The sequence below is a fragment of the Gallinula chloropus genome (genome assembly GCF_964237585.1).
Source record: "Gallinula chloropus genome assembly, chromosome: 10".
Classification (NCBI taxonomy): domain Eukaryota; kingdom Metazoa; phylum Chordata; class Aves; order Gruiformes; family Rallidae; genus Gallinula; species Gallinula chloropus.
In genome coordinates, this window is record NC_140095.1 from 2,767,062 (window position 1) to 2,794,883 (window position 27,822).

General features: G+C 40.7%; 1 protein-coding gene across 1 annotated transcript in view; it reads right to left on the reverse strand.

Moving 5' to 3' along the window:
• Positions 1-752: 752 nt before the first annotated feature.
• ATP10B (ATPase phospholipid transporting 10B (putative)) overlaps positions 753-27,822 on the reverse strand; it is a gene marked incomplete at both ends in the record, with an annotated part of 48,535 nt that continues 21,465 nt past the window's right edge. Inside the window, 17 exons of the mRNA XM_084268702.1 lie at positions 753-1,251; positions 3,945-4,132; positions 4,531-4,635; positions 4,741-4,821; positions 6,620-6,820; positions 8,163-8,288; positions 8,828-8,904; positions 9,803-10,115; positions 13,283-13,467; positions 14,948-15,074; positions 15,802-15,908; positions 16,441-17,026; positions 17,534-17,713; positions 22,244-22,479; positions 23,375-23,627; positions 24,725-24,852; positions 27,340-27,471. Coding sequence (XP_084124828.1) covers positions 753-1,251; positions 3,945-4,132; positions 4,531-4,635; positions 4,741-4,821; positions 6,620-6,820; positions 8,163-8,288; positions 8,828-8,904; positions 9,803-10,115; positions 13,283-13,467; positions 14,948-15,074; positions 15,802-15,908; positions 16,441-17,026; positions 17,534-17,713; positions 22,244-22,479; positions 23,375-23,627; positions 24,725-24,852; positions 27,340-27,471 — 3,524 coding nt within the window. The remainder of the gene's footprint in view (positions 1,252-3,944; positions 4,133-4,530; positions 4,636-4,740; positions 4,822-6,619; positions 6,821-8,162; positions 8,289-8,827; positions 8,905-9,802; positions 10,116-13,282; positions 13,468-14,947; positions 15,075-15,801; positions 15,909-16,440; positions 17,027-17,533; positions 17,714-22,243; positions 22,480-23,374; positions 23,628-24,724; positions 24,853-27,339; positions 27,472-27,822) is intronic.

Here is a 27,822-nt window from a genome sequence, read left to right on the forward strand (position 1 = left end):
GAAAAAGTAGACACCACTTATCCCTAAGTTATCCTGACAGTTCTTGTAGTTCAGTATTTGCATCCTTCTACTTCATAAACTTGTTTGTCCTTTCCTTTAACAGTAGCAGGTCAAACCGCTACCTGCATAAAAATACTGAGCTTACTGCTCAGGGAAAACAGACTATAGGAGTGATATTGTTGTATGTATAACATCTATATATTAAAACCTGGAACATTTACTAGTCTCTTTCTGATGCCGTTATTTTGCAAATACCTTTCAGTAATGTTTTTTTCTGGGCAGAACTACAATCTTTAAGTTAGTAAGGTCTTTTTAGGACTTAGTGAAATCTAGAGTGGAATGTCTTGTGCTCAGACTTGGCTTAATATAGAACGATTCTCTTTCAATTACCTCAGTAGCATAACAGCATTGAAACCACTAGTACAATTATTCTCTCTTACAGTGAAAGAAAAATATTCCTTAATGAAAGGAAGTAATTGCACACTTCTCAGCAGCTGTGTGGTGCTCATGTAACATTCCCCTAATGAGACAAAACCAGGAAGACCAGGGAGCGATGTGATGACAAACTCAAACTATAAATGCACTTAGGAAAAGTTACATCGTTGAGATGTTACTGCACTACTCCAGCAGGTTTGTAACTCCACGTCTCTCCCTTTTGTAGTGCGCATCGTGGTTAAATATAAATAGACTTTTTATTTTCCCTATGGTATCCTTCTCCACATGGGCTGTGGATCCCATTTCTGAATGTTTATTCAGAGTGTCACTGCACTCACAGATCGCCGATGGCTTCCATGACTAAAACTGTCAGTGTTATCTTTAGTCCGTTTGCCACCATCATTTCCAGGAGCTGTTGGTACAAGTGGGTAATGGCCAGAGAAAGGTCCCGATGAAGAGTCTGTAGCAGCAGGTTCTTCCTCTGCCCACCTATTAAAGAAATAGTAGCCTTCTTCAGGTGTCTGTTTCCTCAGAGGATTCACTTGCGAGGCAGAAAGTCCCTGACTTTCTGTGTCTCCGTGGGGCACAGGTGCTGCAGCCGAATGTAAAAATGGTGAGACACATAACTGGTTGATGTTTTGCTCAAGGTCATCATTAGATGCACGTGATGCTACAGATGCACCAGAAGTAGTTTGCTTTCTTGATCTCAGTTTCTGAATTTCGAGATCCTGTTGCTCTTTTGGAAGCTTATCTAGTTGCTGTGCTTTCAGAGTCAGGGATGCTCCAAAGGTTCCTTGCAAAGCAAAAATGAAGAACCTGATGAAAGAGGAAGAGAATGGATTGTTTTACCAGTGGGTTCCTTCCATAATCTGCAACATGTAACACAAATCCAGTTGCAAATTTGCTATTGCTCTACAGGCATCTGATTGATGTCCTACACCTTGTAGGTGGAAATTGACTCTTTAATCTTAATGTAACATGCAACTATACCCTTATCTTTGTATAGAGGCAACTATGTGCATATAAATACTAAATATAGGATAATAGAACCATTTGATTGCTGAACAGTGCAAGAAAGATACACAGAAGCTCACCAGGACAGGCAGCATTTGAGGAGATTTTGAGGATATTTATACTGCTAGAAGAGGGGATCTTAATTTGGTAGGACACATAAAACTAGAAGTTTATAAACCTCAGCTTATGGATTTGCCCAGGAACCAGTTAAAAAAAAAAAGTCTTGTCTGTGCCCTTTGCAGGCTGGAGAACAGGTATCACTCGATACTGGTGCAGTGAGAGCACACACGCTCTCGCCACATCATGCAGTTTTGTCTGAAAACCAAAGTCTCTTTCACAGTCTTTCTAATAGGATTTGACCTTTATGTACATGGCCTCGTTTTACAAACACAGGGACTCTTTGAAATTGCATTAATCAAGCTGCCATCTTCACGTCCTGCTGATAAATGTATGCATAAATAGGTAAAACAAGATTAAAAACCCCAGCCAGCTAGACTAAGTGCAGAAAGGGCTTTTTAAGGCAATGGATTTCTCAGACCTATCTGCACAATCAGGAGTGGGTAAACACATGTTCCTTGTGCCTGTGCTCATCAATCCATGACATCTCAGGTCTGGGAACTGTGTAGTTGCTAGTTATGGTTGGGAAGCTAAGAGCACAACAAAGGGTGCCTGGGTCCATCTGGCACGGGTTGTATTGTCCTCTGTCTTTCCTCTCAAGCTGCCTCTCTATCTTCTGAGCAAGATGCAGGTGGACCAGACAAGAGGACAGGGAAGGGAAGGAGAACTGTGTCTTCCATCCTGTGAACTGCTGTCACTTGCTCCTGCCCTTCCCACAGCCCTGCAGGATGCGAGACAACCTGTGGGGCCTCTGCAGGGCTTCCTGGCAGAGCATAGTCTGCCTTCCACTGCTGGAGACATAGAGTTCCTTCACGTGTTGAAATCCTCCACGAGACATGGCAAGCGCCTTCCCTTGCAAATGAATGAACATGAACACAAGATTCAGATCCATTTCTTCTCGGACTTGAGACACTGATGCCGTGCAGTTGAATCCCAAATAAAGTTCAGAGTCTGCAGATGCACAGAGGATGCATGGCAAAGCACTGCCAGGCTCCAAGGAAAACCCCCCCCAGAGTGCTGCAGTGTCTCAGAAACATCAGCTAGCACAGAAGGCAGTAGCAAAAGGAAGGACTGAGGGGAGCAAAGATTTTAACAAAAGCTCTTAGAAAGAAACCAGAATCTCAAGGCTCCAACTGGTTTCTCAAGGAGATAAGGATCAGGCAGCGTGGTGAGATGAACCAATTGAAACTTAAAATTAAGTGCATTTTAACAAAGGGGGGTTTCACCTCTGCTGTGATATGCTGAACCAGATAAGTTGTAGCAGAAACTGGGGACTGGCTATGCTGTGAACTGAGGACTCTGCAGAAAATAATTTGGGGTACCTCTCCAGCTTCGAAGGTCTCAAGATATGAATCTTTAAGATCAGTATCCTGCTAAGGCAGCAATGATCTGAACCTTGCTGAATTCCCAAGATGGAGATACCAGTTCTCCAACCACTTGCTTGATGTAGCTCTCAGTAGAAACCCCAGGGTCAAAAATGACACTGTGACTTTGGGCTAATTATAAAATAAAAAGCATGCAGGAGCAAAACAGACTGGTAAAGGATGCCCTGTCTGGAAGACGCAAGACCGTACTAAACTGTGGTGTTTATCCTGACCTGAAGGGACATAATATAACACGAAATCACAAGTGCATCTCAACTCAAATGGGGAAATAATAATTTGAAGAAAAATAGTAGCTAGTCTTGAAGGTTCCTTTTTAGCCAAAGTTAGGGCTCAGTTTCTAATGCCTTAAAAGCACTTACAAAATCAACTACTGAAATATTTCCCTGATTCTTGCAGTACCAGTGTGCTGCACTACTTCATGACAATAAGGATGAGGAGACTAGGAAGCTAAACAAAGCAGAAATAAAACCTTGGAGTAAGAGGTGCAACCCAGACAAAGCATAGGTTAAAATGAAGATTCCAGATACAGAAAATTAGTTGATACAGAAACACGTTCTTCAGTTTGGCTTGGTAATGCACAATAATGTGCTAAAGAAACCCAACATATTTAGTAACTCAAAACATATAAGGACATTTCAAATATTTGCTTTCTAGTTTTGATCAGCTCAACAGCATTGCATTTAGAATAACAGTGAACAATTATGTAGCAGATATGTACTGGTAAAGTTTCAAGCACTCCAGAAAGAGGTTTTCCTGATGGCAAAACAAAAGCAGTAGATATAGAGTGGCTTATCTAGGGTTGTCTAACTGAGTAAATTAATGGTTCATGGACTGAAAAGCTGAATCCAGGCATCAGACTTCCATGCTGATCACCTATCCCTGCACAACATGTGCCTGACACCTTTCATTCCTACATGCAGCATTGCTATTTCACTCAAATGCCTACAAATTGACTAAAGGAAAACTGAGAGGAAAAAAGGGCATTGTTCAAACCTTGGCAAGAGTGCCACCACGGGGGTGATGAGGCACAGGAGGTAGAAGGTGGGGTCTAAAAGTTGCTTCTCCATAATCCAGTAGGGGTTGGTGGGTGGGTTGCAGAACACACAGACGGCATTGTAGATGAGAGAGAAGACGAGGTAAAACACCACACTGCCAATCATCGTTAACACGTGGACCAGGGTCTGTAAGCAGAATTGCAGGAAATGTCAGGGATGATTGAGAGACTGACACTGTGTGTAAGACAGGAGGATACAAAGAAGGATTAGGAAGAACATACCCGATAGGTTCAGGCTACTAAAACGTGCTTTAACTCACAAAACCCCAGAGACAGTGAATAAAGCTCTTTAAGAAACACGTCCTCATGTAATGGTGCACAAATTGTGTAGTGTCCAGTCCAAAGGCACAGCATAAGCCAATTCTGTTGCTGTGTACAGGAAGGTATTATCCTGAGGCTAATAAACAATTCTGGCACGTCATGAAATCTCAGTGCATCTGCTACATCTTGTGACACAGAATTTAGGGAAAAGGCTGAAAGACAATGCCACATCTACACAGTATGCTATGTTCAGAAAGGACATACCCACGTCTTCATTTCTAGAGCCTGGTGCAAGAGAATGGTCAGGAGTGAGACGGTATTGATGGGGTTTCCAAAGGAAAACACATCTATGTCAGAGTTCTCGTACGTCTGGAAAACAGACAGACAGACTGACGAACCCTGACTACACAGAAGTGAATTTCTCTATTTTTTTAAGGATAGGAGAATGGGAATATGAATGGCTCCAGTACTTACCAAATAGGGGACAAAGAAGCAAATGAGGCTCTGATAGAAGGCATCCAGCATTGTAATAATAAAAGTTGACAGATTGTATATCTGCAGGAGTTTACAAATAACAGTCATCATGATGTAACACACATCTCTAGTCTGTCCCACGGACACAATTGCTGTCTGTTTTTCTTCCATTCAGACTATTGATTATAGCTAACTGGTCTCCCTTCATAACTCTCCTGAGCAGCTGATTTAGATGAAAGGCTTATCTCTGAACAGGCATTTTCTCTGTGCTAACTAAAGACAGACCTTAGGAAGATTAGTCAGTCAACTACAGGACTTGAAAGCTGGATATCATGAATGCCTCATCCTATTTGTCTAATTCCTCTTATTTTTTCCCCATGGATCCCATTAATCAGATTCTTTTTCAAACAAAATTGGTCAAAAATCCTTTCAGTTAAGGTTCCTTCCATGGAAGCATCTATTTTGTGCCATTATAATTTGACTATTTTTCTTATTTAAACTTATCTAGCAACCTGTGGAGTCACAGCTCTTATGGAGTGGGATACGTTATTGGAATGTCGGAAGACTGGGTTCCTTCACTGCAGACAAACAGCTGAAGGAACACCACCACCCTCAAAATGAAACAGAATATATAGTTTGTATATATGTGAGGTCCAAGAGCTCCTAAAGAAAGGGATGATCAATCCTGCAGAGAATCCTCAAATTCTGCTAACCTTCACTTAGGTTTTTCAAAACATCATTAAACACAATGTGAATCACCAGTGTTCATCAGTGCTAAAAATCACAGTCCAGTATAATAAAGGTAGGTGTTAGGAGAAAAAGGAGAGAGAATTCCCAAGTACCATGCAACTTTGTCGTTTCAAACTAAGGCCACATGATTTTTTCTCTTACTAATATCTTCATAATTCCCTATTAAGTATGTTAAGGCAATTTGGCAGAAAGTGCTGGTGTACTGCATATATATGCAACACCAGGTATGTATGTATGCATGTATGTGCTCCTTGCAAACATATGGAGATCTGACTGATTCTCTAAACCTGACTGGCAAACTGAAGTAAATCCATCACTTATTTCATGCATATTTTCTGAGGATTTCAGGTATTTACTATTCAAAGTAAAAATAGTAAATAAATGAAACCATTTATGCCTGGAACAGCCTAGACACCCAACTGTGACAAAATCTTTTATGTATTAACAGATGTATTTCTGAACCTGAGAGTAGAAAAAAAATGTTGGGTTGTTTATTGATTTAAGGATTTGAGTTTTCTTGTCACTTTTTGCTGTAATCTTTTTAACAAGCTTTTCTTCTTCAGTAGGTTGAGACAATTCTAAGAACCAAATCTGAGCAGACTTTAATCAGGGACCAGCTAACTATTTCACCTCCCTTCATTACATTTGTCATACTGTTTAATTTATTTATTCCTATGCCTTCACTCAGAAATTATATATATATATATATATATATATATATGGTGTGTACCTACATACATACTCATATTTACTCCATCATCTCTTAAGATCAGAAACACTGAACACAGGGCTGATTGAGTAGCATATGACTTCTTATAATGCAGCATGTTGTCACCGAACTGGATGTGCTCCACGTACTTAATGGCAGAATACACCTTCCCATTTGCATCTTCCCACTATGACCAAGCACGCAGTCCCACTTCCAGGAAGCAACTTTGATGACATATTCCTTACCAATTCTTCTGACAGCAACAATCACACTATCTTTTAGTGGACATCAGTAAATGAGAAATTGTAAATGGATCATTTAGTTTCAAGTAAGCCTAAACTCTTCTCTCCCTCCTCTCAAACCCAACCCCTCCGTGGTCCTTTGCCTTATCAAGCAGGTATTTCCACAATCAAGACACACCTCTGAATTCTGTCCTTTCTTGTACAATGCAGGCAAGCCTAGAAGTGTTTCTGCTGAAACATCTTTATCCAGGACTCCAAAGAGAAGAGGGGGCATCGAGGTGAAGAAGAGGTTGAAAAAAATCATCTGCCAGTAATCTATCATTGTGCTGCCTGAGAACCCGCAGAAGAACTGGTACCAGAAGAGCAGGTTGACATAGCTCTGTGGAGAAGCAAATAGAAATACAGCATCTTGTTACAAGCTGAGATGTGGCTCCTCTGCACATATGCAGAAGCATATCCTCTGGGTTGTGGGAGTTGGCGGAGCTGCACCTTTCCTGTGGCCTCTCCTTATGTCCTCCTCCTTTCCCCCCTCGCCCCGGCTGATCCTTACTATTACAGCTAATCTGGACCCTTTAGTTTGCAATGCATAGAGGGTTTATGTCTCTCATAACTGCACCTACAAGGTTTATGTAGCACTTTGGTCATTAAGAGAGTCTCCCAAGAACGCATTATTCCAGTTAAAGGTTCTGTCAGTAGCAAGCTCTGCACTTCATTCCATAAAGCAGCACATCTTAAGGGTCTACTTCACACCGATCCACTGTGATACAGCTTTTTAAAAGCCATTAGGTTTCTTTAAGAAAATATCAGGGAATAATTAAGTGAACTGTTCACAGCTCTGAGCACCAGATTTTAAAATACTTTAACGAACTGGTTGTCCAGAAGGAATCAAAGGCCTCCTGCTCCCTAATGGTACTGGAGAGATAATAGAACAGCGGGATCCCAGTCTAGAGAGCTATTTCACATGGCAATAAATATCCTTTGAACTTTAAAGGGGCGCCCAAACACAGGGAAAAAAGTTCCTATTTCCACTACAAATTTTAACACTGATAAGAAGTAATCCTTATTCAAAATGATTTTAAAAAAACCCACTAGATACTTTGAATTCTAAAGTAAATAGTCTTTCATGCTCAGAGTATATTTCATGTCAAACGGACTTGTTTGCACAGTCTTGTAGAAACTGTATTATATCAGGTTTTTCCACTTTACATTATTCTTCAATGCACAGCTCATTTGCATATACATTAAATTTTTAATAAAAATGCCAGATATGACTGCATCATTACTTGCAAGTGGTTCCTATCAAATTAAATGCAAAAATTCAGAGGTTTCACAGGCAAACAATTCTTATTGCAGAGTCATCTTCTATATTCTAGCACTAATAATCCGCTCTTCCTTATGCAAATTTTATTTTGAAGCTCATGGGTATTATTAATAAAGTTTCTTGAACTATCATATAAAAGTTACTAAGCCTTGAGTCCTTTCTCCCTCTGGAATAATGCTATTTCAAAACATATTTAGAACCCATATTTTCCTCAATGCTTTATGCAGCACATTAAGAAGGAGGTAGCATGCTATAAACTTGCAAAGTGAAGAAACAGGAACTGTAGCTTCATAAAAAGTGAGAGTATAACCTGCAAAAAGAAAAGAAAACAAAACAAACCCCACAGCCCTGAAATGAATCCTTACTTGGAGCAAATCTTCCAGAATTTTAATAATCTTACCACATTTTTGTAGAAAAAGTAAATCACCATCTTTGCCAGGCGAGCATAACACCAGTGTCCATGGACAAGGAGCAGTTTTTTGAGATGCTTAAATCGGGATATTGCAAAGTCACTAGCCATCACAGCCTTTGGTAAAAAGAATAGAAGTTAACTTACAAGGTACCTTTTTCCCCACCCAATACGATAAAATTTTAACTGGGACATTGAAATTATTTCCTACTATTGAATATTGTAGGGAAAAAAATATTTCGAGGAAATATTTGGAACTTTCTATCTCTGTAGAACTCCTCTTCTTGGGAGAATGAGGAAGGGAGATGTGTGGGAAGGAATTTGGGGCAGAAAACACTGAAAGAGAATCAACAAAACCTGGAAATGCTATAGCTGAGATGATTCAGAAACCAGATGCTAACCTAACACTGGACAGACATCTGTTAATTTTCCAGGCTTATGAGCAAACACAGGTTTGTCCATGCATGCTAATTGTTGGCTCAAAACACTCTATATTTTGGCTGGCCCATAATTATGAAATGCATATTAATTTATGACAGTAATGATGCCAACTCGCATTTTTAAGATGATGCTCAAGAATGTAGGGTTTCTATGAAACTTGTTAGGCAGAAAGGACCACATGACAAAAAAGGGAAGGCAGTAAAGTGAAGGGATACCTGCATGCCTTCTTGGCCAGATATCCCAATTCCGACATCAGCTGCTTGAATCATACTTACATCGTTTGCACCATCACCTAGAATGGGAAGACAGGAGGGAACGGTAAAAGTGCAAGAAAAGCTGCTTAATACAAAATGCCTACATCAGAGCAAGAGAAAAAACCAGCTATGGTGATAAACAAACGCTATTCTGTACTACCATGCATCTTAGAGTAACTGATACTCAGCATCAGTAATCATAACTTCTAGGTTCTGGTCTTGGTTGGAACATTCTCCTTCCCAGAAGACCTGGATCCACCAGGGCTAAGTCCGACACTGAGACCAGCTGGGTGGTGGCATGGACACCCCAACACCATCAACATCTGCACAGTTTGGTAGGTTTCTGCTTCATGAACTCCATATGTTCAGCAGCATGCTTTGCAGCATCCTACCTCACTGAATTCTCCAAATCCTACAATAAATTTGATTGTGTTTGACAATGTAACAACCCAATTTCAAGAGTTCTGCTGCTCATCTCAACTTGCAGCAATATGTTAAATACATAACCAAATTTCCATGGAAAGAACAGACATGATTGTTGCCTGCAATGTGGAGACTGTGAATTAGGTTAGCTGGCAAAGCAAATTAACTGAAGCGGAGGGCAGAGCAAGGATTTTTAAAATACACCCGACTCTTCCTTTTCTGTTTAGTCCACGGAGGTGTATTTTTTAGCTTTAAGTCATAAAAATCAATTCTGCAAGGATTTCAGTGGGCTCACTTACCAAAAGTGGAGCAGAAAACTCAAAGCATTTCACATTTGGAGGTACAAAGCAAATGAGTCAGTGCTTAATATCGCTCTGGGGACCACTGTTTCCACTAGTTGGGAAAACCTGACAGGTAAGGGCTTTATGAAAAGACAAACCCGTGGCTACACTTGACTGCTTTCCAACTGTGAAGCAAGGGCATTCTGGAGGGCATGTGTAGGTATGGAAGTACCTATGGACAGGGTCATCACTTTAAGCTGCCTGCGGACGAGCTTGACCACCATGCTCTTCTGAAGAGGCGTGGAACGGCAGCAGAGCACCGAGCGGCAGTGCTTCGTCAGCGCCAGGAACTTCTCCTCCAGGCCCCCCTGGAAGATGATGTTTAGTGTCCGTCCATCAATCACCAGTCCGAAATCAGGATTGGGGGCCTCAGAGGCTGAGACAGATGTTAAGATACTGCCAAAAAGATTCCTCCGTGGATTTTCAACCTCATAATTCTTCCTCACCTCTTCCAGGGTTAAATTCAAGAGAGATTCACAAGTTTCCTGTGAGAAAACAGAAGCGGTTCTAGAAATAGTTATCTCCATCTCCCTTTACAGCACAGCACCTTATGAAATGCATGTTTGTATAATCAAGCCAGTGGGTTTAAGCTTATCAGATACACATTAGGGAAAACTGAGAAACGTACTGATTCATCAGATTGGAGATTATTTCAATGATGTCATCAAGTCCTTCAGTGAAAACACAGCACGTCTTATCAGCTAGTTAATTGTAGTAAGAAATTATTTTAAAAGAAAATAAAATAATCTTCACATCAGGAGGACATATTTCTACTTGCAGTGCTGAGAGTACAGACATCGTTAAAAAATCCTTTATTGCTAAAGGATGTGAATGAAGTGAGGCACTGCAGCGCTTGCTTCCCCCAGAAATAAACTGCAGTAGAGGAACGAGAGGTTCAGATTTTCAAAATTACCCAGTAACTTTGGTAGTCTGGATATTTCTAGGTCACAAATCAGGTGTGTGTAACAGGGACAGAAAAAAAGCTTCATATTGCCCAGCATTCTGCCCCAAGCACTCTTTTCCTCTTAGCAAATTTGCTTTGTTTTGCATCTGAAAGGAGACAGTGGTCCAACCGGGAAGAATTCATTTAGCATCAATACAAACAGATTTAAGGGGAGCACTTGTCTTCTCCCATACAGATCTCCTAAACTGGCACACTACTATCAGAAACCTAGAATGAGCTAAGAGTTATTTTGCTACCTGTAAGTACTAAAAGTCCTCCTTCTGTGGCACGGAACCGAATACCTGAGGAGCTAATCACCCCCTTTTCTACCTTTCCTGTCAGCTTTATTGAGTGATGATTCAGTTCTAAATGTTATTTTCACTTTATGTTGCATAAGGTACACGTGTAGGATGTTTGCAAGATTTAAATTACACTTAAGTAGGAGGTTCTGGAATCAAATGTACCTCTGACATCTAATGAAAATCTGCATCTAGCCTGCACACAGAAAACCTCTAAAATATCAAAGAAACATCATCTTTCTTTGAATAGCCCAAAAGTTGCAGTGGAAATTCCTGGTTTGTCTCGACTTGCCATTTTAAGTGAATCCCCCAAATTACCTGTGTTGCTTCTTGCTGGAAGATACTTAATTTTCAGAGTTCGAATAAACTGCTGGGCTCAGGGTGGAAAGAGAGTTCTCCCCACTGAAGCCAGTTCCAGGGGTAACTTTGCCATGATTAAAGGGCTAAAGGCTTTGTATAATTTGTTTTTCCCTGCTGCTGCCTTTGGGAGACTCTTTCGGAACCAGTGTCCTCAGCTTCATTTTGAACAGGAAGGAACCAAATCTGACAGTGGAGCAACTCCAGCACCCACTGAACCAGATGTATTCACACAAGCATCCATACCTGTGTGCAGCTGAGCCTGAGTCGAGGGCTGTGTGGGGTGCAATAGGTGGGTGCACATGCCTGTGTTTCCTGGAGCCAAGGTAGTCCCGCCTGCAGCATCACTTCTCTGACAGAAACCATCTTCTAATTTCCATCCTAAATATATTCCTTCTGCCTTCCATTAAAGCAGATATGCGTATCAAATGAAATTACACATTGAAGCAAGGAATGTATTCTGTGCCAAATTCCATATCATCTTTGCATGTTTCCCTATTTCCATGACATTAAGAGAGAGAAACATTTGCATAGGATTTTATTCTTGTTTGGAGAGCTACTAGCTGCAGACAAAAGCAGTTAGGAAGTAGGCCATCTAACTGCTCTATGCAATTGCCTATCACAAGAAAAAACGGTCGGTATTTTAACTATATTTAATTCATCCTAACAACAGCTTTGTAGAGAAGAGAAAACCAAGGCAGCCAAGACCAGTGGCTTGACCAGCTGCAGAAAGCTGCCCTGCCTTCTCTCCTCAGCCCTGCCCTCCCTCTTCCCCTCCCATGACCTTACAGACAGGTTCATCTCATGGTAATGCCATTGCAGCCCAGGACTGATCAGAGGTCAGCATGCTGCATAAAAAGGACAGAGCAGCATGTGGGAGAAGGGCAGCAGCTGCCACAGGGGACGCCTCAAGGGCATCCAGGTCTACATGGGAGGTAAGAGGTCACTAAGAAGGAAATACAAAAGGGGATTACAGCTGACATTTTGGGATCAAGGCTGTCCTGTCCATAGCAAACAGGTCTGGTCTAACCACAATGCATGAACTATCTCTCCTTTAAATCCATCTCATCAAGCCATCCATCTCACCAGGAGGCCTAGAGGGACGAGACAGTAGGCTGTGCACAGCAGTGGCCATTCTGTTTTCCGAAAGCAAGCCATGGTTTTCCTGGTACTCTACTTAAGTTGCTTCCCAACCTGAAAAAAGCAAGGCTGCTTTTCTAAAGGCTTTTACTTTCACCATCACATTTTCTCTCTCTCTGACTCAGATGGCTTCAGGAACAGCCAGGGATTGCACCACAGAATAATTGTTCACCACATTTTAGCGAGTCACAGGAGCTGACAGACATGCCCTTGAAGTGATTATCCTCATTTTGGAGCGTGTTTGCTTTGCCTACTTCCTGACCTTCTTATCGCCCACGGAAGTTCAGGCAACATCTATGCACATCAACAACTATGTGCACATAGGAATTGTTTGTAACTGGCCCACAAGAACTATATTTAGGTTTCCATGAAGGTGAAATATTGCTTATGCAAAAAGATACTGAATAGTTCACTAACAAATTTCTGATTAAGCCTAATCTTATTAGGGAACATCCGACTAGAAAGTTGTGACTTTCATTAAATCCACACCTGCAGACTTTTCCCACACTGACCCATATGGTACTTACCAAATGTCTTCCCACAGATATCACCTGGGGTTAAAATATCATCGCAACTGGAATTTCCATTACAAGGGGAAAAGCCAGATATCAGTATCATTAAGGCATTTAAACTGCATATTACCTTTTTTTCTGAGGCTCTCTATTCAGGTAATTTTAAAACAGAGTACTTTTATTTAGAAAAATAATTGTATTTTAATGGAATAAAACTCTACATAACTGTCTTGTCAGTCAATTCATCCTGTTACAGGCGGTCTAAAGAGTTTCTGGCCTAAAGCTTCTGTGTGGGTTTTTGGCTGCCTGTTTTGTGTCGAATGCAGCCTAAAGCAAAACACCGCCGAGCTGTGAGACACAAAGAGAAAGAGAGCAAATTCTGTGCATCTCTCTGCACTCACCTTGTTTTCAGTGTTAATGGTGAAGACAGTGTCTCTTTGCTCCAGGAGCTTACAGGAATATGCAATATTTACTGCTGTTTCCTGCTTGTCTCCTGTCAACACCCAGATTTGTATCCCGGCTTCTCGAAGAGCCGCGATAGTGTCAGGCACTCCATCTTGCAGCCGATCTTCAATCCCTGTGGCTCCTGGGCAAACAGGAGAAGAAGTGGTGAGCTTGTTTTCTTTCCTTCAGAAATCATGTTGCAATTACCTTTTTTTAAGAAAAGGTCTTTAACTTCCAGTCATGATCCTGAACTTATCAAGAGCTGAGCCAAGGCAGTGTCCAGCAAATCAACACAGAGGGACAAGATCTACATTTAGACTGAGGTCTGAATATGTCAGCAATCAATTTCTGCCTCTTCATCTTTCTCGTTGCTAGAACAATACATTCCATTTTTTCCTAATATCCCCAACTGACACTGCATCAGCAGAGGAATTACACCAGATGCATTTTTAAAGTACTGCATTAAGTCTCATCAAAGCAAGCAGAAATTAGGAACTTTGACTATTTAAATGAATGCTATCCCTATTGTCAACTTAGCTGCTTCACTCCTCAAAGGGAGAAGAAACAGTACAGTGCATTTCTTTTTGAAAAAGCACAAACAGGAGCAGATGCCAGCATTCCTCCCGGTGGTAACTCACCACCTGAACGTTACACCACCTCTGCCATTAGAGGGCAGTTTGAAGATGTTGTAACTGTGAGGCGTTAAAGGCAGATACTGATTTAAGCCAAAAGAACACTTTTTGTGACACAAAGTATAAAAGCATACAGAGCCTTAAAAGCTGGCAAAGGCACCAGATTCTGACAAGATCTACTGTATCTCTTATGTAGTTCTGCTTATGGCATTTACTGTTATTACTCTAATTTTTTAAATCACCACAGAGATTATGAGAAGCCATAATGCTAATAGCTCGCAATCACCAAGATTCAGGATAATGAAGTACAGGCAGAATGATGAGACTGAGGCAACTCCGAAAATCAAAGTCTTAAAGAACAAAGTGCTTAGAAACAAAATAGAAAAGAAAGCACTGAAGCGCTCCATAATTTATCAGAACAGTGTTGTTAGATACAACAGTGAGGGACGATGTACAAGTGCCAATGAATGCAAGTTTTAACATGAAATATCCTTTTACTAAGTGCAGATAGCAAACACAACGATGTAACAGCAGCAGGAATTCACCAGCAAAAATAGCTTTGTGTGGATAGGGAAGTTACTGCTTTTCCTAATACAGTTTAATTACCAAAGTCCCTTTGGAACTTGCTGAAAACTGAAGTTAATTTGTAGTATTTCATAGATTTACCTAGGGACAGAGACACATGGTTGAATTGTGGGATCTTTGTTATGTCCTGTGTCAGCTGAACCACAGGAACAGCTGATGTCCATGTTCTCTGCTCCTGGCATGTGACAGTTTCAGGACACTTTTTCAAAGTTACTGCTGCTCAAAATGAGTCAGAAGTTGTTTAGGCACTGTCATTGGCCTGTATACCCTAGCCCTGAGATTTCCAAATCACAGAGGAAGACCTTTTGATATAAATTAGTGTAAGCTGTTTTCTGTGTGATTGCCAAGAATATCACAGAAGAGCAAGTGATATTTCACGCAATAACGATTCTTATTTTTAGCTACCCAGCAAGGTGAGTTTGGTCTCCAGATGCTGTGCTGTCTCCATTAACAGCTCATCTCTGTTGTCGATTGCTGCTTCTGCTTCCAGACGAAAATTGGCCCATTTTTGAAAGTCATCTTCATTCAAGACCTGCATAACACAATTTAAACAGAGCTCATTTTTAATTTAAAAAAGTGAAGAATGCCAACATTCTCCATCACAGAGACTTAATTCCTACTTGGGCTGGTAAAGTACGGTGCTGCCTTTAAATAAACACAATCTTTGCAGGAGGAGACCACAAGAAATAATAATAATGAGAAAAACAGACCTGCCTTCCTGCTTGTATAAATGACCTGAGACTTAAAAGCGTGACCTGGGGAAACTCTTGATCATGTAACCCTTAGTTGGGACTCTGAACTGGAACACACAGTTTCTGAGGGTTGCTCTACATTTCTGCAGAGCTTGATATGACCTATTTGTTGCACAACTTCTGTATTAAAGCATCAGGCTAAGATGTACTAACCCAGGTGGAGGGCAAGATTTTTGAAAGCTGAATGCCAAGCAAAACAGAAAAAGGTTGGCTCCTCTGTGGACTTTTTATTTCTTGCTGGAATCACTGTAGAGAAGGTCAGCTAGAGTTACCGTAAGAGAAACAGAAATGAATGTTTTGAGGCTGACTAAAAATCCATCATCTGCTCACACTGAGGAAAAAGAGGAAAAAAAAGATGACAGAGCAATCAAACAGAGGGACAGAAATATGGGCTGTATCTGGCTTGTTCTCTGAAGCAGAAAGAGTTATAACTATTACATTTTTCTAATAAATCTATTGACATATACAGAACAAAGCTGTGAACAGTAATAGCTAACACCCTCTTACCTTCTTAGCTATGCACAGTGTCCTTAGGCCATCACGGGCATAAGAGTCTAGATGCTTCTGTGTTTTTTCTTTAATTCTTTTCATTCTCTTTTCTGCACTGATGTCAGCTGTGAAATACAAGGAAAAGATTCCATCTTTTAAGCACAGATCATTTCATACCTAATGGCCTCTGTTTAAAAAAGAGTGGGCATTAGAGAAAACTGGATCCCAGTATCCTAGCAATTCCTTTAAAAGCTGCGCAGTGTTGGCTTTGCATAAGATGAAAGTTTGCTAAAGATCCTTGTTTCCTTTAAGACAACATTACTTGGGGTTTTGTTTGTTTGTTTATTGGTGCTATAACACTCTTGCTGACAAGCTGAAATACAATGGTCAGGCCCTTCTGACAGTATTATTGCAGAGTACACAATCCACATGGGTTAGTGCTGTCAGTGAATTTTAATTAGCCCATTCCATATTCTAAGCACTACTCGGGTTAAATAAATACCTCGGCTCTGATCTGCAAGGATAACACTAGAGAAAGCTCATTCTTTTTGCATATTTCTAATGCCTAGATACAATATGTCATACAGAGAAGAGTACTGCAAACTCCTTGTGCTTCTTTAGAGGAGACACAACAGAAATAGCTCATTGGCTAATTACCTCTGGCAGAATCTTCCAGCAAGTCCATTATGACTGAGTCAGCTCCTTTTGTATAGACAACAATCTCCTTGGTTAGAGGGTGTCTTACCACCACAGACATCCTTTTCCTGACTGAGTCAAATCCCAACGTGTAGAGAATATCGAAGGTCAGGAGTGTACCCTGTGGCAACCGTACGGTCACCCGTTCAGGAGTTCGGGACACTAAGGTAAAACTATATGCCTGGGCAGCGTAGACAAGAGCTGCCTCATCTGGGCTCTCGGCCTCATAACAAAAGTCTGTTGGTGCAGAACTGTTGGTCACAGATTTAAAAACCTCTTCCAAGGAAGCACTCCCAATGTCTGTGCTGCCATCACCCTGGAGCTCATCGCCTCTGCTGCTGGCACAGTAGTTGTCGTCACCATCACAGCAACCCAGCGCAGCAAGATGCTCCTCAGTGTTCTTTGCACTGAAGCTAGCGCCTAGGTCTGAACTAGACTGAGATGATGAAAGAGACTGACTAAGGCTTGCTAATTTTAGCCGTTGAAATATCTGGTGAATCTTCTCCAGGGTGATTCCTGAAGGTTTTATTGGTGGTGGGATAGTGACCTGGAAATATGAGAAAACCTCTAGTTAAAAATATGTTAATTACAAGACACTTTTCAAAGCCTCAATATCTTTTCTCTATCTAAATGACAATTAAAAAAGAATTAGAAAAGCAAGCTAAGTTTTTAAATTTTATTTTTCTATGTAACTATGATAGGGGAATTCAGTAGAAGAGTCGTGGGTGAGTTGGCATCCAAATTTGTTGGTGATTTGTGTCTCTACCTCTGAAGCAGAGACGGAAAACTCAGTCCATTCAACATACATCGTACAACATATAGAATAGAATATCTAAAAGAAAAGGGAAACTGCAGCTACTGTGGTAGCCATAGCTAGCAAACGTAACAAGCTGTGTTAGGAAGGGATGTGCATAGGCTGGGGAACAGTAATTGTTACACAAAAGGTAAAAGAACAGGAAATCATTTTTCACCCTTGCAAGCTTTACTGAACACTGCTCTATGTTGTTACACGGAAGCATAATCAATGTTCCACATATACTTAAAGTTAGATTACCCTTTGTCTTGGCTCGGTAGCTGTGGATACCAGGACTGTATTGCAGATGGCAAGAGCAAGAAAAAAGTCAGTAAGGGATGTGGAAGTCTTCATATGTGTAAAAGGAGAAAGATTTTCAGTCTGGAGCGCAGCTTCTCTCACTCGCCTCAGCAGCTTGCGATCGGGAGTCACATCCTTCTCCTGGAAGACAAATTACTTAATGAGGATGATTCCCATTTACCCTTGTCCTCAAGGAAGAACTACCAACTTAATAGCTTCCTCTTGCCTCTTATTGAATTTACACCTAGAACTACGTAAGATAAATTTCTTTTGTACTTAACATCTAGGGAAAAAAATATACATTTCTAAAAGCTGCTTAACTAGATAATTAGAAGGAAATGCATCTTGAAATAGAAGATGATTTAATAATTTTATTTCTCTGAGATCTACTAGAAAGCAAGAATAATATCTACTGTATCATCCAACTTTGAAACTGCTGACTGCTGAATTAAAGGGCGTTCCAGATGGAGGTGGACTCGGAATCTCCCATTTCTGTGTGGGAGCTGACAGTTATTCCAACAGGGAACATATTGTGCTTATGGCTTGGTTACAGCAGCATCACTTTTTGTTTCCAGAGCCATTTTGCTTTGCACCCAGAAAGAGAAGCTGTCTCAAACTGTTCAGTTTTTACAATACATAAATACGTACATACTTCCTTTGTTCCTGAAATGTTACAGTCATTTTACTACCACACTCTTTCTAATCAAACCTCAATTTGCGAGCCAAACTACTTAACAATGTCACCTACCTACAATTTAATCTGATGTAGGGCTATGGGAGTATCACTTTTAATGGAAGTTTCATGTTAGTGGAGCCTGGTTTGGATTTAATTCAGGGTCATATTTAACAAGAGCTTCCAAATTTAAGACACCTTCCTGTGAGCCAACACGCTTGGATGTCTTCTTTATGGAACTGCCAAAGTGATTTAGCTACTTTCTAGTTCATCTCAGCTATTACCCTCTCCTCCTTCAATCTGGCACAGTTTTCTTAAGTTCCCTAAATATGCAACAGAAGTCAACCAACCACCTTCACGGCTGAGCTCAGTGTGTTGCATTGTAACTCCTGCTTGCTAAAGTGAACAGCCTTTCTTAAATCATCCTAATCAATTGCAAATAAATCTACTGCTCATTTTGCAGCACAGAGCTCAATTGAAATCGGGGCATGGAACAAGGTTTTGCCCTTTCCCTTCTGCAGGAGGCTCTGGATCCTCTGGGTCAGGGTTTTCAGGCTTTTTTGATTCACATACTTCAGGACAGATGCAGTCCTTTCTCTGGCAAACTGACACATACACAGGATAAGCCTGATCCTTTAGTTATCTTCTCAGGTCTCTGAAAGCTGTCATCTTTAGAAACCTTTCACCACCCTGTACTGCGGCAGACAGGTTCTGGGTGTAACTGTGTGCTGCCAAGACTGTGCTTTGTACATAGAACAGTCCCAAACAGCTTAACTGGACAATTCCCGTGAAGACAACCCACGTGCAGACACAACTGTCAAAACAGTTATTTTGGGGATTACATTAAATTCCAGACATGAAAGGCTAGGGGCTCACCGGCTGTTTGCCCAGCTATTCACAGAATTTCCTCATGTGTTGCCACAATTAGAATGAGCCTCATGAACTGCAAACTATTATGCATGGATCTCAGCATCTCCTACCCATCATCATCCCCCTCAATTTCTTCTATCCTCAATATCTGCCTCTAGGTCATGCTAAAAGGGGTGACACACTCGTGGAGGTTTCACTTCAGCAGAAACTTTCTGAACTCAAAATTTTTCTCTGGAAAAATTGAAAATTGTCAGGTCAATTGTGGCCACAAAGACAGGTTTCTAAAGGAAAACAACACAAAAGTCAACATTGATCAGAAAAGTTTTTCTCATTTTCTTTTCACATTCAGTGAAAACAGGGCTGACCTGAATTTCCAGCCTTATAGAACTTCAGGGGGTAAAAAAAGTCAGACAAACAAGTCTGTTCATTGACCAGCCTGAACATATTTAATTTGCACAATCAATTACCACTGTACAAATGTACTTAAAATGTCATATGCAACCTGCTTATCACCAGTTCATGTAAGGCTGATCGAGAGTAAGCAAATTTTTATGGTCACTGCCTAGGTAGTTCCCTATAAAAACTGTTCACATCTAAATTTGAGACAGTTGTAAAGTATTATCTTTTGTTTTGCACAGTTACTTTCCAATTAAACTCTTAACATAACAGTATCCTACAATGTGTAAAACGCCCTCTTGCTTTAAAATGCTTCTTTTGGCACCAGTTCTGACATGCAGGTGCTCACAGCAGATGCTGTGCTAACCCTTACCCAAAACCCACTGTGTCTTCCCAGCAGTACAAAGGTTTTTAATTTTACTATTACCTGAGGCTACCAGCTTTCATGAATAGTTTCATGTGGCTGGTACATCAACCCTTGGAAACTTGACATTTATTAAGGAAAAAAGCAAACAACAACAAATGATACAATGCCAGCTACTGCCCTTTGGACTTTCCATTGTTTGTCATGTAAAGCAGGGGGGGTTTATCTTGCATTATGTTGATCTGACGAAAATGAGTCTCACAATGTCATAGTAAGGATTGTGTTTGACAATCATTGACTGCCACCAAATACTCCAATGCTTTTATTTTAGCAGAGCCATTCATCCAAAAGGACTTTGCACGCCTTAAATTCATCAAGTGAAATTGCAGTCTTTGTGTCTCCACTCGCACTGTGTTCAAAGATGGATTTTTCTTATGAATCTCTGACTACTGAGATACACTCAGGCCCATGATACTATCTAAGTAGAGTGCTCAAGATGCCCCAGATCTGGAGCAAAGTACAAATGCATCAGACAATGTGATGTAAGTTCCAAAGTGCAGGAACCATAGAGACACAGAAAATTTTATTATCCCCATTTTATTAATAGGTAATTGGCTTGCCTGGTAAAAATAGATACTACTATGCATCATTTGAAGGACATCTACACACAGGACAGCCTCTGGGCAATATTTAAGTGTCTCCATTTTTACTACATCTTCACATTTGTCATAGAGGTTAAACGATTTATCCAGATAAGAGCGACACCTATTAGCAGCTAAGGCTGGTTATTTCCATGACAGCAGCTTCATCTTCCTCTACAAAGGAGATGTTTGATACTAGTTCCTAAGATATGGTTTTACAGGGGGAAGACCCCCTCCCCCAGCATGACAGTTTATTTATAGAAGAAAATGAAGAGGCCTGTCAGTAAAAAATATAATTGAAGATATATAGTGGCAAGAAATTCTGTTATCACACTTCAACAGTCATGATCCATAAGATGCTCTCAGAAGTCATGTTCCGTGGGGTCTCAAGAACCCATGGAGAGATTCTCAACATCCCATGAGGACTGAGCTGGAAAATACTGGGATAACATCTGACAAGCCCTCCATGTTCCAAGAACGGGGGTACATGATGGAGATGAGTGAGGTGAGTAGGATCTCATAATGAACTTAAACTTACATCCTCAAAAAAAAAAAAAATTAACAAGTAAAAAACTTTGCCAAGAGGTACAACTGCAGAAATATAAAGTTCTGAGAGTTCTGTATTTACTAGATTATTTTCTTAAATCATATTTTGGAAGTGTTTTCCAGGCATTTAATTTTAATTTGAATTCTAATTTTGAAAGTGTTCGACCTTCTCCTAAAGTCCATAAAAGCCTCTTGTGAAATGGCTATAAAAAAAAAAAATCAAGAAGAAAAGAATAGCCTGACTTTAATTAGGTTGTGTTATGTTTTGGGAAGTTTCAGATCTAAAATTCATCAGAGTCTAAGAATTTCCTAGAATTGCAGTGAAGACAACCAAAGACAACTTCAAAGTGAGTACTTAAGGTGAGGCTGAAGCCACCTAGATACTGAAGGAGGACAAGGTTCTTCGGCATCTTTCAGAGTTCAATATCTTGCAGGGCTAAAGACTTTATTCTGATAAGCCCCTTTAATTTAATTTCCATTATCCTTGTGAGAAATGCAGCTTGTTTTTTTTTTTTCTTGAAAAATGCAATATTTTATCTTTTGTCACATTAAGAGACTTCCAGAGCTGCTCTGGAGCGTGCAGCTTGGGCATTTTACATGCACAGCAGGGAGGTGGCTGAACTTTGTTTAACAGAGACGATGTGCTGCAGTGCTGGTCAGCACTAGGAGTTTGTGGCTTTCTGAGCTACGTTCAAACTCGGACTTCAAACCCACACACGCTTCCATCCCATCTGTCATATCCCAGGAGGACCCGTGCCTCCTGTTTCTGCAAAGCCAGGGTCCAGACTCACACCAAGCTCCTCTTGCACAATCCCAGCACAGAATGCCCACCTCATTTTCCCTGGCAGTTTAATGGACCAGAACTGTACAAGTTCATTCCTCTTCGTGCAAAGTATCTCTTGCTGTTATAAATACAGCCTCAACTCTTGGGCCCCAAATTCACATCTTCTCCATCTATCAAGCAACCACCACAAAAACTCAATTGTGTGCCCCCACTCTTCTGCTACAGCCTCTGATGCCAGGACCATGCTCCCCCCTGACTCTAGCCTGCACACTCCAAGTCAGGACCTGATGCTTTGTCTCCTCCATCCCTCTCTTAGCTTCACAAGGGCTTGGGTTTCAACTGTCTGTTTTTTGTATTCCCATCACAAGATGGTTTAGCTCAGCCTGTTTGTACTCACAATGGTACTGCTGAATGCCACTTGAGACTGGTTGCTGTCACGACGACCCAGGGACCTGTTCCTTGTATGGCCCTGAAAATGAGCTCTAGCACTCTGGCACCTCCTTAAAGGTCTCATGGTCCTCTGCTTATAAGCGACAGGTCTCTCAATATTCATGGGAGGAAGAGTGAAGTGTTGAAGTTTTGCAAAGTCCTCATCATCCAAATCCAACTCTTTGTGGGTTTCCAGACGTCTGGCTGCAAAAAGAGCAAATGAAACCTCACTTCTTATTCTGTTCTTTGCATTGCTTCAGGTGGCATTCCAGTTAAATAAACTGGAACAAATTAATTCAAAGCCAAAACTTCTCCAAAGCAAGCACCAGAAAAGCTTAACTATGCACTTCAGTTTCTGGCAGCTCCATGCTCTGGTGTTTATTATTGCAAGAAAACAAAAATGCATTTTCAAGCAATCAGTCACTTTTATGGACTGCTAATGCTTGGTCTCTTCAGCTGCATTGGCAGTTGACTGGAACAGCAGAGTGAAATATGGTAATTCACAAATTTGCTAATGCTTTCAGTCACAGAGTGCATCTTTTTGGCAGCTGCTTGCCAGTTTAATAAAATACTTCTCACTACGTAGAGAGAGAAAGCAGCGACCAAAACTGAGCCTGAGTCAAACCCCCAGATTCAGGGCACTGAATGCCAAGAGAGTTCCGATCCAGAGTGCAGCTAGGGTCGACTCACGAGAACGTGTAGCCATACCTTTCATATCACACAGAAGACTGTGGTAATTACTTCTGGACCCACTGAGTTTAATTACTAACTATCTCCGTTTGTGAGCTTATAAAAGGTTGGCTGGCATTCATTTAGAAATGAAAGAGAAAACATTCTCTCTGGACTCTCAAGTGGGTATTGAATGCTGGGCAAAGCCCAAGGGTCCTGCACAGGGAACTGGAAAACCTTTCCCATCTGACTTCTGAATCGTTTAAAGCACCTTCTCTTTTGTGAATCTCTGTAACAGGAGTCCCTGACAAAATGGAGACAAATCCCCTCCATTCAGTCAGAGGGCTCAGCAGGTTTAAATATTACAAAATTTAAATTACTAACAATAGTTGCTCAGAGGGAAAAGCAAGTATATAAAAGTCTCTCTCACCATTTTCCTGATGTGAAAACTCAATTCCATCGACAGTACAGCGTCGGAATACCATTTTGTTCTCTGTTAGTGTCCCAGTTTTGTCAGAGAAGATATACTGGATTTGTCCAAGATCTTCAGTAATGTTTAGGGCACGGCACAGTATGGGCAAATCTGCTTCTTCATCGTACAGGTCAATGTCATTGTGAATTAAAAAGACTTGGCCCAACTTGACTAACTCAATGGACACGTACAGAGAAATGGGGATTAAAACCTGAAAGAGATGAAATTCTCAGTGAGGGGTGAGAGGACTCTCACTGCTTTCTGTCAGTAATGTTCTGGCACAGGTGAGGTGAACTAACAACTTTCAGAGAAACAGTTCTTCCTCGAGCCATATTGCAGGACTGAGTAATGATAGTTCAGAGGAGAAAACAAAATTCTGTACACAACAGCAATGGATGAACAACAAATGCAAAGATGGGTCTTACAAAGCACGTTTTCTGCACTGTGGTGCATGCTGCTCTTACCCTCCTGAAACTCTGAAAGGATGCACTAGCACAGATTTACTCTTAATGCAAAAAAATTTTCACAATTACTTTGCACACACCTCTTCCCACCCCCAGTTTCTCTGTCCTGAAATAACAATGAATTTTTAAGGTGCCCAGATATTCTGTTTCGGTAATGAAGACTAATTCCCCAAGGAATTTCTGAGCAGCTCTGAAAGTTATCCTCACATTTCGTTCATATTAAAGACATTCTGTCCTCTTCAATCAGTTTCATCAAGAATCCTGAAAGGCAAATGTGATTCTGCCCCCCCCCCCCCCCCCCACCACCATCCTGTAAGATTTTCTCTCTCAATTAGGTTTAATCAAATTCAGATATACAAGCGTCCTGCTCCTAATCTAGGTTCTTTACTAAACCAGCTGAACCATACCAAGTTATTATTCCCCACTGGCAAAAATGACAATTTTTGTGTCGCCGTTTTCCTGAGATATTAAGTGGCATCCTTATTTTGGAATTCTGGACATACACAGGGAAAAAAAAGCAAGCTGACATTTCAATGTAAACATCCTCTTTATTGCAGATGCTAGAGATTCTGGAGTTATTTAGAGATATAATACACATCCTTCCTATCTATATCCTTGTGGGGTTTCAACAACAAGAATAAAATCTGCAGTTAGAAAGCAAAAAAGAAAAAAGGAAGATACATTATTTCACACTTTGGTGGTTTGAAAAACTCCTAGCAATATTTTCAAATAGGATTAAGACGGTACTGCACAGTTATTAGTTGATATTAATTGTTCATTAGTGATTATACTCCGTTTTGAATAGCTTCCTCCTTGGAGGTAACAGAGAGGTTTTGTCTTTTACCTGCAACAGGATTATCATTGTCAAGAACATGTAGAAACCGGCAAGAACTGGAGAGAGAAAATTGCCATTCTCATCTGGGACATCGTAGGGCGGATGCTCTGAGAAGTTTCCAGTCCAAATGCCATGCCCTGTAGGGACAATACACAATATTGAAATACGCTGAGCCAGAAGGTGATTGGCAAAGCTTCTGAAACGTGCAGATATGGACTGCTGTGATAATTAAAAAGAAAGAGCTTTTCCCAAGCAGCAGTCCCTGAGCAATGCTGTAAATTACTGGAGAATGCAAAATATGTGCAGAGCTCTGCAGCACATGCATATAATTGATACGCTAGTAAAAAATGTGTGGTCATGAATACTTTTATTCACCTCTCCTTCAGCAGGTGTCCCCCAGGCCCTTTGCCCTGCACAGATCTCTCTTCACTAGATGTCTTGCTGTTGCAGGACCCCAGATTTACCACTTGTCTTTAAAAATCCTCAGTGCTAAAGACTACCATTCCTCTTTCTAACAGAAAGAAACCTCATAACCTTTGTACAGATGAACTGAAATGTTTCTTACCCTTCCCAACAATTCTTGATTTCCATCTGTCTTTGTTAGATTTGACAAGTCTGTGTAATTCAGTCTACGCAGCTCATTTTTACATTCCTCTCAATTAAGGGACTTTGCATTCCCTTATTTCCCTCTGTCTTAACTATCAGCAGATATCATTGCACTACTACAAACAAGCCTCTGCTCAGGACCTATTAGCAGCCTATCATGATACTTTGCTGCCTTTCATACTGCCCTTTCTGAAATAAACTTTGCTCAGGGATGATCCTAAATTTGCAGCATCAGAAACTTCACACAGAGCTGAGACAACCAGCTCCATTCCCTCCATTCCATCATTGCTCCGGGCGCCAAAACCCTCTGTTAGTCCACTTCACATATCCAGCTCTGATAAAACTTCTATTAGCACCAATTAAGCAAGCAGTTGTTTCGCAGCATCTGCCTACTAAAATGCTGCCAAAAGAATTAAAATAATTTCAGCAATACTTTCTGGCTGCTAGAGACCACAATCACATCTGAGCAAGGACAACTATGCTCTATAAGCCACTCCTTACCCCAGTTTTTCACTGTGTGCAGTGAAAATCCTGATAACCAATCCAGCAGTGATATTTCTTCCTAGGATGCCACTTTTAGACAAGGTTGCAATACAAGAGCTCATGGTAGAGCTACGAGACATTTTGAATGCATGAAAACTAATGGACTTGTTACCATTTTACAAGTTTCACTTAGACTATGAACATTTTATATCTTTTTTTTTTTCAAACCTGAGCAGATAAATTATTTTTTAAATGTCCTTTTTTTTCATCTAAGGCTCTTTTAAACCTTAAATTAAAGGGCTTTATTACTCGAGGGGCCTACACAACAAAGACAAGTCCCTAAATTTACATGACAGCAGCCAGGGAACAATGAAAATGAAGTCTCTCTCTCTCCCTCACACAGAGCTCAGCTGTCAAACTGAAATCCCATTTCTGTGCCAAGAAAGCCCACTGCAACATGAAGCAGCAAAATTAAAAAAGTGATTAAGTCAGTTCAATTCATCATTTTGGGTGGCCCCCACTTCTAACGGCATGACACTGACGACTGGCTGGTGCGTCACGTCTCATGCCTCCAGGGCAGGCGGAGGAAAACTTGGCAGAACCACATATTTCGACTCTGTCGCTACAAAACTAATTCAGAGCGGTAGCACGAAGCAAGTTATCACCAGGATTAAATCGATGAAAAAAGAAAAGGGGTTTTGAACACAAAGCATTTACTGGAACCTCTGTTATCTCTTTAAAGCAGTGACCCATTCAGAAATTCGTGGCCTTAAAATTTGGCCCTTTCCTGAGGATTATGGGATCCTATTAATCCCAACCTGCCTGGGACAGGTTGCAATCGGAGCTGGAAGGCAAGCAGGTAGCTTACATGCAGTGAAGATGATGATTTTGAGATTAGCAATCTAGTAAAGTCTGGTCAGATAACCCCAGTTACTACATTCAAGTGTGCTCACTTGCAAGGACCCCAGGAAAATGCAGGTTTTTCCTACCTAAACAATTAATTCATCTCACAGCTGAATGGAAAGGGGCTTTTGATAAGGAAGGCAGCCATGGAGGCTGTAAACTCATTGAATTAGTCATGTGCATCTCAAGGGTTGTAAATTGGGTAGCTCTGGCTAAATCATCCCTGAACACATTAGAGAAAGATGTTACTGAAATGAAGGTAAAGCTATATAATTTTATTTCTGTTGTTGTACACAAGGAATAAACATCCACACAGGAAGCACATCTCAGCTGGCAAGAACTGATCCCTGGGATGCATTAACCCAATGGCTTTCACTTGCTTCTTTTACACCTATCTTACCATAGTGGAGATGGGGATTTTCTGAAATATTTATAGCCATGGCTCAGATTTCTTCCAGCTGAATTGCCCAGATTTGCCATTTTTATATGTCTATTGGGAAGACCAAAGAGTCTGAAGATGCCAAGAGCATTCAGCTCTAGATCGAACCTCACTCATGTCTGTAAGATCAATTTCACCACCATCGAAAAAGAAAAAAGCAATGAAGCAGAAGATTTGCATCAGTGTTCCATACCCACAGCTCCAATGAGACACATCACAAATAGGAGTCCCACACATAAGAAAATATCCATATTCATCCGTCGCTCTATCTTGCTGCGCTTGTAACGAGGACCATTGTTATTTAGCATGGCCTTGGTTTCATGACCTTCAAAACACAAATGGATAACATCATGTTTATGCAATATTCAGTAAGGTTTTTTTTAAGAAGTATTTTTCACTCAAAATGAGAGGAGGATGTTCATGACTAATGTTAATTTGACTCTATTTTAATTCGGGAATTTTATTGCCCATCTTCTCGTTTGACTGAACAGCAGAATACATCAGAGACTAAACCTAGAGGTTTACAAGAGACCTACATTACATTACAGACTTCAGCTGTTCTATACTTTCCCAAAGACAGCAGACTCAGTAGGATTGCAAGGTTTATATGAATATTCTAACGTCAAATCTCATTGAGAATATGAGGGAAAAGAACAATAATATTGTATTTTTCTAT